The sequence below is a fragment of the Leopardus geoffroyi genome, chromosome C1 (assembly GCF_018350155.1).
Source record: "Leopardus geoffroyi isolate Oge1 chromosome C1, O.geoffroyi_Oge1_pat1.0, whole genome shotgun sequence".
In the NCBI taxonomy this organism is placed as follows: Eukaryota; Metazoa; Chordata; class Mammalia; order Carnivora; family Felidae; genus Leopardus; species Leopardus geoffroyi.
Genome location: NC_059328.1, coordinates 202,848,049 through 202,859,970, shown reverse-complemented (window position 1 = coordinate 202,859,970; position 11,922 = coordinate 202,848,049). Strand labels below are relative to the sequence as shown.

General features: G+C 56.6%; 1 protein-coding gene and 1 long non-coding RNA gene across 2 annotated transcripts; one reads left to right on the top strand and one right to left on the bottom strand.

The window, feature by feature from the left end:
• The first annotated feature begins 638 nt into the window (after positions 1 to 638).
• Positions 639 to 2,446, top strand: LOC123599466. The gene is made up of 2 exons (XR_006713160.1): positions 639 to 1,481; positions 2,288 to 2,446. It is a non-coding gene; the product is annotated as an uncharacterized LOC123599466 (long non-coding RNA).
• On the bottom strand, positions 2,292 to 11,417 carry SLC11A1 (solute carrier family 11 member 1). The gene is made up of 15 exons (XM_045481231.1): positions 11,279 to 11,417; positions 10,585 to 10,718; positions 9,606 to 9,728; positions 9,137 to 9,256; positions 8,269 to 8,375; positions 7,817 to 7,887; positions 7,411 to 7,478; positions 7,114 to 7,269; positions 6,053 to 6,211; positions 4,938 to 5,027; positions 4,694 to 4,813; positions 4,118 to 4,267; positions 3,556 to 3,629; positions 2,980 to 3,133; positions 2,292 to 2,830 (listed from the first exon to the last, which is right to left on the bottom strand). The coding sequence occupies exons 1-15, from the start codon at positions 11,283 to 11,285 to the stop codon at positions 2,720 to 2,722; spliced, it is 1,644 nt and encodes a 547-aa protein (XP_045337187.1). The 5' UTR covers positions 11,286 to 11,417; the 3' UTR covers positions 2,292 to 2,719.
• Between the last annotated feature and the right edge of the window lie 505 nt (positions 11,418 to 11,922).

Genomic DNA, 11,922 nt, shown 5'->3' with positions numbered 1-11,922 from the left:
CCTGCAGCAGCGCAGGGTCTTGGGGGTCTGTGGGGACAGAGGAGCCGGTGGAAGTATCGTGCAGGGTCTGGTGGGTTCTTTGGGTTTCCTCCCTTGTGTGTGTGTGTGTGTGTGTGTGTGTGTGTGTGTGTGTGTGTCACACCCAGCTGCTATCCCTTAACTGCGGGAGGTCATCTTATCCACAATTTATTTTTCTTCTTGCACCCCAGGAGGAATCAGATCATAGGCGCTGTGGGTCCAGAAACACCAGGACTCAGCTGGGTTTCTCTCTGGCAGCTGTGAGCAAGTGACCTCTCTATTCAGCACCTCGGCTTCTTCAACTGCCAAATGGGGTTGGTAAGAGCCCAACCCAGGCAAGTGAAGTAGGGTAGGCACCCTGCCGTGTAGAAAGGCAGGGTGGGGGCGCCTGGGTGGCGCAGTCGGTTAAGCGTCCGACTTCAGCCAGGTCACGATCTCGCGGTCTGGGAGTTCGAGCCCCGCATCAGGCTCTGGGCTGATGGCTCAGAGCCTGGAGCCTGTTTCCGATTCTGTGTCTCCCTCTCTCTCTGCCCCTCCCCCGTTCATGCTCTGTCTCTCTCTGTCCCAAAAAAATAAATAACGTTGAAAAAAAAAATTAAAAAAAAAAAAAAGAAAGAAAGGCAGGGTGCCCACCGCAGGTCCTTCCCACCTGAGGGGCTGAGGAAACATCCCCTCCTTCCCCCTAGGAAGACCAAAGCTACTATGGGGGTGGAGGGAAGCCCTTTGTAGGGACCTCCCTGCCCAGAAATGACTGACCTTGGCCTGACCTCATTGCTAACACCTTGCTCAGGCCCAGGGTAGCCCTGTAGCTGACCCTTTGGTTTCCTCCTCTGTCTGCTTTCCTTGCCCCCAAGTTGTCAATGCCAGGTGTAAGCATGCAGGTGACCAGCTTGTTCATTTTTCTGGAGCGACCCCCACCCCCGGCCTGCTCCACAAGATCCAAGAACACCCACCCCACAAGGTCGCACACATCTGTCCTCACTCCTGGCAAGTTCATTCTTCCTTGGCTGCCCCCCACCCCCCACCCCATTCAACTTTATAAATCCTGTCCAGGAGTTACCTTCTCCGGCCCTTGCCTCTCCTTTTTGTCTTTTGCAGGTGCGCCTGACACGCACTTCGTTCCCCACCCCCCACCCCCACCCCTGTAGAGTGGTTTGTTATCATCTACCTAGCTGTCTTCCCCTACTGGAGTGTGAACTCTTGGAGGGCTGACATCTTTAATTCGGGACTTCGCTTCCCTCCCCCATGTCTAGCGCAGGGATGACACCCAATTAATACCTAGTGAATTGATTGGAGAGTGTGTGCAGAGGTATAGCTGGGGACACTTCCAGGACGCTGGGCAGGAGTATGGAAGACGCCTTTCTCCATTATCTTGCCCCCATCCACCCTCCTCTTCCGCTAGCCCGGGTCCCATCTTCTCCAGGACCAAGCCCAGAGAGGGATTCAGCGGCCTTCTAGCTCAGGTACCCTCTCCGACCGTTTCTCTGATTGGGCCAGACCTGTCCCATCCCGTCCTTAAGGGCCCCACTCGCATCATTGCCCTTTTAAGAAAGAGGAAATTCTTCTCATAAACAAGCGCCTCAACCTGAGCGCGGAGCTTGCCCCGCCGGATCCCTGGGCAATTGAGGGTGCTTCCAGGCACAAAGCCCGCTCCAGGCTCACCCCAGGGCAAAGGCCTGGGGGCCCCTTCTGGTCACCTCTCTCCGCAGCTCCAGGGCAGTGGTCAGAGGGACCCGACGAGGCCGGAGGAGGGACTTGGGGGAGCCTAGAAACAGCCCAGGGAGCGTCTGTAAAGTGCAACCCTTGCACCGGGCGAAGGGGTGCCGGGCGGCTCCCAGCGGCCAAGGGGGTTCCCCGCCCACACAGCTCCCCTCCACCCTCCGCCTCCCCCCCACCTTCCGAAGCCCCGGGGCGCGAAGTCGGAGCGCTTGCCTCCAGCTCTTGGGCCGGGAGGGAGTGAGGGCGCTCGGGACCGTCCCTGCCCCTAGGGGGAGCTGGGAGTCAGCACCCAGGGAGCGTTAAGTGCGCGGCGTGGGAGTCCCGGCCGCCCAGTCCCCTGGGGAAATGGCAAATGAATTGGGCCTCGGAGGCACGACTCTTGGGTTCCATGACCTGGCGCCTGAAGAGAAGTCTGCGCCTTGGTTTTACGGCCTGAAAAGTGGGTTAGTTTGAAGCTACTCTAGGAACTGACATTCGAATGGGGTGGGGGGCGGGGAGGACTCTTCTACTGGTCCAAGGATTTTGTCCTTTCCCTATTTCTACTTTCCAGCGCCTTTGGATGAGAAGTAGACTAGCATTTATTGAGCATTCATCAAGCTAATCAGACCATCGTAAGTGCCAGTTTGATGCCCGTGTCCCGCCCCCAAATGGGTCCGTTTGTCAGGTCACTCCTATAGGCCCACAATAAATATTTTTGGAGTTACTATTATTTTTAAGTCCCACGTGCCAGGCATTGTGTTAAAGTGCTTTACATCCATCACACGGTTGGCGTTGTCCTCATTCTACAGATGAGAACACTGAGACTGGGGATTAATCACTTGTCCAAGCTGGGAAACAGCAAGTCTCTATGGAAGCCTGGTTAGCCTGCCTCCAAAACTCCCACTCCATCTTGTTGCCTCCACACACACACACCCCCCACCCCCCCGGGGCAGGCCAGTCTGCCCCACTCATTCCACGCCCAAGCCAGGCCCTGTGTGGGAGATCATCCAGAGATCCTCTCCTTCTCCTCCTCTTCAGGAAGCCCATACAAGAAGTGTTGATGGGAGCTGTGGGCCAGAACGGTGGCTCCTTGGGCAAGGAAACAGGTCCAGACCTGGAGGAAGGGAGACCATGAGTCTGGGAGAGAACAAGACCTCTGGGAAGCCTCCCCTCCCTGTGCATCCCCTTCCCCCAATGCCTTCCATCTGTTGCCCCCTTTCTTCGCCTCCCCCATCCCCAAGGCACCCTCTGGCCCTACAGTACCAGGTAGGTGGTGAGGCCCAGGTAAACTGCAGCCAGCAGGGCTACAAGGACGAAGTAGGCAGGGTGGGGGAGGCTGGGCAGGTAGATGATCACGAAGTAGAGGTTGATGGCACAGATCAGTGCCATGATGGAGGATGTGATGGCCTTGCTCAGCCTGGGGGAAGGGAGGGAAGCTCAGGACTGGCCCCATCTCCTCCTCCTTGTCTCCACTGCCCAAAGCCAGCCTGGAGCTGGGGTGGGGAGAGTGAGGGGATACACAAAGCCACTTTCTCTGGGCTGTGGGGCCTGGAGCAGACCCCTTGCCCACTACTGTCTCCTGGGCCCTCCAGGCTCCACACTGGCAGGATCTGACAAGAGCAGAGTCTGAGGTGAGAGTGAGGAGCTCAGGGTCTAGAAGCAGCCCCCGACCCCAGATTCCAGATTCCAGCCCTATTGCCCTACACTTGCTAGCTGTGTGAGCCTGCACAGCTTCCTTAACCTGTATGAGCTTATGGATAATGATAATTCCCACTTCAAGGTGGTTGTAAGGATCAAATGAGAATTGCAAGCATGGTGTTTGGGGTGGGGAGTACTCACCGGCCGTTGGCAAACTCCTGCATGAGGGCTGGCATGCTGGTGAATGTAAGGATAGGCAGCACAGCAAAGGGAAGCTGGGGAGAAGCAGGAGGATGGGGCTGAGGGTCATGGCCCTCAGAATACAGTAAGGAAAGGAGGAGTGGAGCAGGGCTCCATTCGTCCTCTGTCTGTGTGCCCTTGGACAAGTCTCCTAATCCATAATCACTCAGAGGTTTCTCCACCTCTGAGCGTTCCAGAGTTGTGAAGCTCCAAAGCAGGAGAAGCGTTTGGGGGCTCTGGTCCCAGGCTGCCTGAGTTTGCATCTCAGCTCTGCCACTGATCACTTAACTGTGTACATTCGTTTTCCAATCTGCACAACGGGGACAATGGTGGTTCCTACCCCTGGGATGTCTATGGGGATTATGTGAGCCTTACAAGCAAACGTGTGTTTGGAATAGTGGGAAGGCACTGGGGGACTGGGAGGGAGAGGGTGTGTGAAGGGTCCCTCTGAAGGATTGCTGCGGTTCCTCTTTAGCTCTGCAGGGGGGTGGGGGAGGGGGGTGGCTAGGGACCACGGGCTCACCAGCAGGCTCTGCAGCACATTAAGCAGGTCGTTGAGCCCTGACAGGTCTTTCAGATCCCTGAAGACTGCCACGAGCACGGTGGGCAGGATGGCGCAGGAGCGAGTGAGGAGCACACGGGCAAAGCGTGACCAGCGCAGCTTCAGGAAGCCCTGGGGTGTGGAGTGGGCATTTTGGTGGTGGGTGCAGGACTAGGGATTCCAAGGGAGGGATCCTCTGTCGTCCCTCAGCCCATCAGGCATCAGGGGGAACGCTCTGTTTTTCCATCTCTGAAATGGGGGAGGCTCTGACCCTAGTTGGTGGAGAGAATGGATGAGGAGAAATGGGGGGGGGTCCCCCCGGGTTAATGCTTAAGACTAAACTTTTGGGGGGTAGGCGTCTACTAGTTTTGGGTCTGCTGCCTTGAGCCGGTCGCTTCACCTCTCCGCATTTCAGTTTTCTCATCTGTAAAGCGGGGCTTATAATAGTGACCTCTGGGCTGCTTTAAGGATCAGTGAGGCTGGTATCCGAGCCCAAGTGGTGTGCCTGTTGACCTCGGACCCCTGGGACTCCCCGGCCCGCTCCCCAGGCCCCACCACCTCCATCACAAACTGTCCCGCGTAGGTGCCGGTCATGGTGGAGCTCTGTCCGGCCGCTAGGAGGCCCACCGCCCAGATGTAGAGAGCAGCCGGGCCGAAGAGACAGCCCAGGATCACGCCCTGCAGGGAGGGGTGTGGTTAGAGCCGTGGTACCGCCCCGGAGCAGGCTCCGCCCCCCTGGTGGGCGTGGCGACGAAGCCTGCGGGATCTTTACATTCCCTGCCCGCCTCCGCCTGTCGCTTACTCCTTGGTAAATGTCCACCTCCACTGTAAGGTTGTTCTTGGGGAAGATCTTGGCGTAGTCGTGGAGGCTGCTGTTGGCACAGACGTCGAACTGTGGGCACCGGGACAGTAGGAGGGAGATGTGAAGTCTCAGAAAATCAGACTGCCAGGTCTTGACCAGGGGTTGAAAACTGGCGACCCGCAGGCCGAATCCGGCCAGATATATTTTGCTTGATTAACAGATGTTTTTTCTCTTTAATGTGAATTTGTTGCCGACATCTAAAATTGAGAAGAATTCACACGGGAACCCAGTTTCCAGGGTTCTGTTGCATTTGTAGGGAATGGCGTTACCACAAAGAGACAATTGGCTGGCAGTGAGTCCAGCTGCTCCACGGTCCCCTCTCTCTTACACGGGACCCACTTCCCACAACTCTGAGGCTGGCCTGATCTTCAAGGCCACATAGCAAGGCAGTGGCCGTGCCCAAATCCCAGGAGACTTGGTCAGTCGTCCCCTGCAGTGCTCAGCCTTCAGTAAGCACCCCACCGCTGTTAGAGCCACGTGAGAGAGACCCACTCGGAGAGGAGACAGGCACAGGTCCCAAACCCCAGAGAGCCAGGGAGGAGCTTTGTATCATTGACTGCTCTACCCCCTACTGCCTGATAACATAACAAATCCTCAGTAACTATTTGCTGAATGAATAAAGATTGTCAAGAGAGAGGACTCAGAGAATTCCCAACTCCCTGCTCATGCTCAGGCAGGCGCCTACTCCCAGAATGCCCTGCCTGCAGTTTTCTGGACAAATCCTGTCCATCCTTTGGGGAGCACCTGGGATGCGGGGTCCTCTAAGACTCAGCTCCGCCCTCCCAGTCTCCTCCTTTGATTGTCTGTGCCTTGCAGGCCCTGGGGTGGGTCTGACTCTCTAAGAGCCTACCCCCGGGCAGGGGAGAGCTGGACTCTCCAGCAGAGTGGGGAAGGGGTCTCAGCCAAAGGCCAGATCGCAGACTCCCTCCCCTACCAGTGTTGGAAGTGCAGACAGACACTCAGGGGCTTAGATGCATTGCCTGGAGTCCCCAGCAAAGCCTGCAGGGCTTGTGTGTGGGGGGCCTGCCCTGGCTGTGTGGGGAGGTGTCTCTCACCGCAGCCTGGTTGGTTTGCTGGTAGAAGGCCTGTCCAAAGACTGCCACAACAAAGAGATTGATGAAGAAGGAGACAGACAGGGCGATGGTGGCCTCAATCAGGAAGTACATGTTGGCTTCTCGGATGTCTGCCCGGCGAGACCGGTCTATCTCTCTAGACTGCAAAGGTCAGAGGGGAAAGAAAAGCCAAAGTTCCTCAGAGCTACCCCGACATTCTCCACCCTCACACATCTACTGATGTTCCCTCCAAACCCCAGTTCTTTCTAAAGCCCTCTCCATGGCAGTTTGGTCATGGCCTTGATCAGCTGACACCCTTCCTGCATGCCTGGTTAATTTCCGCCCCAGGGCCTTTGCACTTACCACTCCCTCTGCTTGGAATATCTTCTCCTCTGATCCTCCTTCCCATCCTTCAAGTCTCAAAGATTACCTCCTTAGCAAGGCCTTTCCTGATTACCTTTTCTAAAGGAGCCCCTCCTTAGTCTTTCTCTGCCATACTTCTCTGTTTTGTTTCCTTCAAAGCACCTTTCACAATCCATAATTTTCCTTTTTTTTAATTCTTAAATTTTTTAGTTTTAATTTTTTTTTTTTTTTTTTGAGAGAGAGAGAGCAAGCCCACAAGTGGGGGGGGGGGGGGAGGCCAAGGGACAGGGAGAGAGAATCCCAAGCAGGCTCCGGTCTGTCAGGGCAGCGCCGGAGGTGGGGCCGGAATTCACAAACCGTGACATCACGACCCCAGCGGAGATCAAGAGTCAGACTTTTAACGGACCACCCAGGGCCCCCGTAATTCTTTCCTTTATCTGTTTACTTGCTCATGATCTGTCCCCCCCGCCCCGACTAGAAATGCAAGCCCTAGAAAGGCAGATGGCTTGTCTGCCTTTTCATCATTGACCCCCTTTTCCCACGCATAGTAGATGCTCTATTACTACATTCTGAATACATAGAGAATGATTCCCTTCCCGCCTGAATCCGGAAGGCAGGAGCCAAAGGGGCGGGGCTCCAAGTTTGGAGGCCACCCGAGCGTGGCTGAAGGAGCAGACATCCCTCCTCTTCCCTCTGCTCACCTTGACTAAGGCCGAGTGCAGGTAGATGTTGTGGGGCATGATGATGGCTCCAACGATGCCCACGGCCTGCAGCAGCTCAGGACTGCCGCAGCCGGAGCACGAGGGCAGGAGCAGGTCCCGGAGGAGCGCTACCTGGGCTGGACGGGCCACCACGTACTGTGGGGAGGAGCCTCCTTAGGCCAGCCACGCCACGTGCAGCCATTCCCACCATCCACCCTGACCCTGGCCGCTAGGGGGCTTCTCGAGGAGCCCCGAGGAACAGCCTTGGTGGAGGGTATGGAGGCTTTGGCTTCCCACCTCATAGCCGAAGGTCAAGGCCATAACTGTAATAAGGAATCCAAAAAAGGCTTCCAGCTTGCGCAACCCTAGGGGGAAAGCAAAGGGGAACAACAAGAGCGAGAAAAATGACAAAAATTGTAACAGAAGCAATTATTAATGGCTACTATCTTGAGCAAGTTTCAGGCACTGTGCCAAGTGCTTAACGTATATATTGCCTCAGTGAGTTCTCGCCACAGCCGGTGAGGTCTGTGCTCTTATTGTCCCCGCGTTATAGGCGAAGAAACAGAAGTCTCAGTAACTTGCTCAGGGCCACACAGCCAGAGTGAGGGAGCTGGGAGCCCTTCTCTCAGTACAGCGGAGCTTGGTTTCTTCATTCACTTGTTCCCCCAACCCAGTCCCTTGGGAGATTGAGGGGCACACCCACCGTAGTTGTCAAGGAAGAGGAAGAAGAAAGTGTCCACGATGGTGATGAGGACGCCGCCCCAGAGTGGGATTCTGAAACCAGAGGGGCCGGGGTCAGCCCAGCCTCAAGGCAGGACACTGTGGAATCTGGACTCCTGGGAGCGGGGACCCAAGTGGCCCCAGGCAGCTAAGGCAGAGGGGGGTGAGAGTGTGCTGGAGGTGGGAAAATGGCACTAGGCGCTGGTGGGGGACCAGCATGGCAGGGAGCTCGGGGCTGCAGTCCTGAAGTCTGCGTGGTGACTGACATCACTTTACGTTTCTGGGTCCCTGTTCCCCATCGGGCAAATTGAGCAACAGCTCTAAAGTCAGAGGGGACTGGGGGTGAGGGGGACGGGGGGAAGGACGAGGCCTGGGGAAGAAGGAGCACGAGTCCCCAGCGCTGGGCTGAAGAGCTGGGGCTCCTGGTGGCAGTACCGTCCAGCTGACAGCAGATTGAATGCGATAGCCGTGCCGATGACCTCCTGCATGTCCGAGCCCACGATGGCTAGCTCGATGGTCAGCCAGAGGAGGGTGCGGGGCGCCTGGGTGGGGGGGAGGGAGCACCGCATCAAGGCTGGGCCAGATATTGTTATTTGTTGATGTCCCGGACCTTTCCATACCCGGCACAAACTATGTTTGTCGGCCTTGCCAGCTGGCCTCCAGTTAGGTTTTGTAGGAAACAATTAAGGGAGATTAAAAGGCAGGGAGGGATCACTCTTTCCCCCTACTTCTAGTGGTGTTTCTGGCACAGGCACCATCAAGGGCACCAGGCTTCCCGGGCTCCACCAGCGTTGGTGGCTGTTTTGACAGTAGCGGCCAAGCTTCCTGAAGGCAGCAAATGATGGCTCTTGGGCTGCTGCCCAGCAGCTTCCTGATCTTGGATGAATACCTCCTTCCCTTGTTCCTTCAGTCCTTCCATCACTTTTGTGACCACACCTCTGCATTGAATACCTTTGAAAGATCTCATGGCCAGGTCTCTGTTTTCCTGCTTGGACACCGACAACGACCAAGTCCCCAGTGTCTACCCCAGCCGGTGACCGTCCCAAGCCAATGCCTACCTATTTTGCACCCTGGGCAGGTCACTTCCCCAGGTTTCAATTTCCTCTCCTGTAAAATGAGCAGATGATGTCTAACAGCCCTCTTAGTCTGGGTACTATTCGTTCAAGCCTCAGTCTTCTCATCTATCAAAGGGGCTTGTGATGCCCGACTTGAGATGATTTACTTACTTGATCATAGAAGCTGTAAATGGCTGTTTGGGGTTTGGGATCTGTGGATGCTCCCTGTCCAGGCCCACCAGGCTCACCTTATGGTAGTAGAGATGGCAGACCTCACCCAGGTCCTTGCCTGTCACCACACCCAGTCGGGCAGCGAGCCGTTGGCAGAGCAAGCCCAACACCGTGGCCCACAGCAGCACCCAGAGCAGCTGAGAGAAGGAAGGGAGAGGCCTTCAGCCTGGTGTGTGTGTCTGGGGGCGGGGGGGGGGGGGGGTGGGGGTTGGCTGACAAGTCCAGACTGCTGGTACCCTCTAACCAAGGACGCTCCTTGGGGACAGAGTGGAGGAGGTGAAGTGAGAAGACCAACATCCCCCCCCATACACCCCCCATTCTGGCAGGGCTGCCCTGGGGACCCTTCTCTGGCCCATTTGAATGTAATACCCGCTCCCCCAAACACCAGTCATGTAGGCCACTCTGGGGAGATGTGGCAAGCTGGGGGGGGTCTCCTCCCACTTAGCTTGGTCACCCCTCCTCCCCATGGTGCCCCGACTCAATCACTTTGAATCCAGCCACGGCACCAGCCTGAAGATCTGACTCGATGTTTCCCGGGTCCAGGAAAGCGATGCTCATGAGGAAGCCAGGCCCCGTGAAGGCCCACAGCTTCCTCAGGCTGAATGTGCCCTGCGGGTGGGAGTGAAGTGAGGAGGTCTTGGGTGTAAGGGTGGTAGCTCCGGACGTTGGCCAGCCCCCAGCCGAACCCCTCTGGGCTCATCAGCCCAGGCTGGCCAGCCCTGCCCACCACTCCCCCATTGCTGGATCTGCCACCCTGGGGGTTAGTGGAGGGCGTGGGGTGGGAGGAAGCAGCAGGATTTACTGAGTCATGGTGGATTTACTTTCTGCATCAGTCAGATTCGGCAACCCACAGGCGCCTGAACAGCAGCCTGCCTCACGCTCGCCCTGACTCAGCAGATCCTCAGAGCCCAAAGGGGTTCTTTCTTCGGGCCAAGCGTGCCGGGTCTTGTTGCTCGTTCCCCAGTCCTCCTCAAACCATGGCCCCTCCTCTCTGTTGTCCACTGAGCCTAGGGTCTCCCCACCCCTAGGAGGCTTGGCCTGGCAGCCTGAGAATCTGCTAAAGATTCTGGAAATGCGAGGTGACAGCATCCCAGAAGATAGCCTCGAGCCTCCTTCACTTCCCCACATGCCCTCCTCCGGGTCCTTTCCTTTAAGTACTGCAACAAACGCTCAAGGCTCCAACCTGAACTCACCGTCGCCCCTTTCTCTCCATAAGAAAGCTGGGATTCATTCAGAAAGCCGCTTGATAACTTTTACACACAAAAAAAGATCCCCTGCCCCCCTGGCCCCCGGCTAAGAGCTAAGGACAGAAACAGAAAGGGTACAGTGTCCACTGTCAATCACAGCTGCTCAGAGCTAGAAGGGGCTTCCCACAGTCTTCAGGAGAGCCCTTTGCCCCGGCCTGTGGGATCCCATAGCATCCTGCCAATGCTGAGAGACCCCAGGAAGTTTCCAGCATTCCCACCGGTTCTGTGTCCGGGATGAGGATCTTCTCACTCAGGTAGGTTGCTCTGAGAGGCTCTTTCTGTGGCTCTGAGCTGGGTGGGCTGGAGATGGAGCCATAGCTGCTCCTGCTTAGACTTCGAGGGCTGCTGTCACCTGCAAAGGGCCCCAGTGAGCCACGGTGAGTGATTGGCTTCTTTCTGGTGGCCCAGGGCTAAAGCCATGTGTCCTCCTTCCCTCTGTCCTTCTGGCAAAGTGGAGTAATTGAGGCCCAGTGAACAGTGACTCCCAGCGTGGGTCCCTCACCTCCACCCCTCGACCAAACATTTCAGAAGATGCGTGGGAAGCAGAGCTTCCAGAATTACTCTCCTCCCATGTGAGCACATTGGTTCCCGAACCAGATCTCTCTTGCCCCAGAAGATGCAGAGGAGGACCCTGGGCTCTGAGGAGGGCATACTGATGCTAATATGGATGTCCCTTGCCCTCACTCCTGCCTCCTCCATCTGCCAAGTAAGCTCCAGGAACTCCGAACACACAAAAGACAGACAAAAGGGATGCTGTGCCCGTGGGGATGCGAAGAGCCCAACCCCAGGCTGGGGTCCGGAATTGGGTCGAGGCCGGGACACCCATGGGGGATAAGGGGCTTCCTTTGCCTCCCTGACTCTCCCTACTCCCAACCCCCTTTGGAGCCTCTGACCCCAGAGGGGGCTACTCACCTGTCATGAGGACGGCAGGCGCAGGCACTCTCTGCGCGTGAATGGGATGCTGAGCCTATACTCAGCTCATGCCTCCTCTCTGAGTGCCGGTGCGTGTCACTATGTAAGCCCACGCCCTCCTCTCCATCCTCAGCTGATCTAGGCTGTCCTCACACACAGGGGGCATTGTGAAACACGTTCCAAAGGCAGAAGTGGCCAGCCGTGGCGGAAGAGTCTAGGCCAAAATGCAGGAACTTTCGTTCTCCTCCTGGCCCGAGGCCCACAACACTTTTGGCCCCCTTCTAGGCACCCTGAATTCTGTGCCTCCCCAGTTAGCTCTAATTTCAGGACATTTCCTGCTATGTGGGCATTCATATCCAGATCACAAGACTGCCTTCTCCAACCACCCCCCAGCCCAGACACAAGCAGTCAGGCCCTTTTCTTCAGTCCGGAGTCCCCAGCCACAAAGTCCCGATGACCACCCAGGCTTCTGTTTCCCATTGAATGCCTCAGAGGAGAGGACCTTGAGGTCTTCTGTCACAGGGACATGCGTTGATGATTCAGGCCAAGGAGAGCCTTGGAAGAAAGGGGCACCAGAAATTCTGGACCTGAGTCTGCCACCGATTCACTTGAGATGGTCACCAGACCCGTCCCTTTCTCTGAGC

What these genes read in the sequence shown, in the direction of transcription:
- SLC11A1 (XM_045481231.1), bottom strand. An exon ending in GTGCCGTGGCTGGATTCAAA is followed by an intron (nt 9,257 to 9,605) that starts GTGATTGAGTCG and finishes TCCTTCTCTCAG; the next exon opens with CTGCTCTGGGTGCTGCTGTG. An exon ending in AATCTGCTGTCAGCTGGACG is followed by an intron (nt 7,888 to 8,268) that starts GTACTGCCACCA and finishes CTCTGGTTTCAG; the next exon opens with AATCCCACTCTGGGGCGGCG.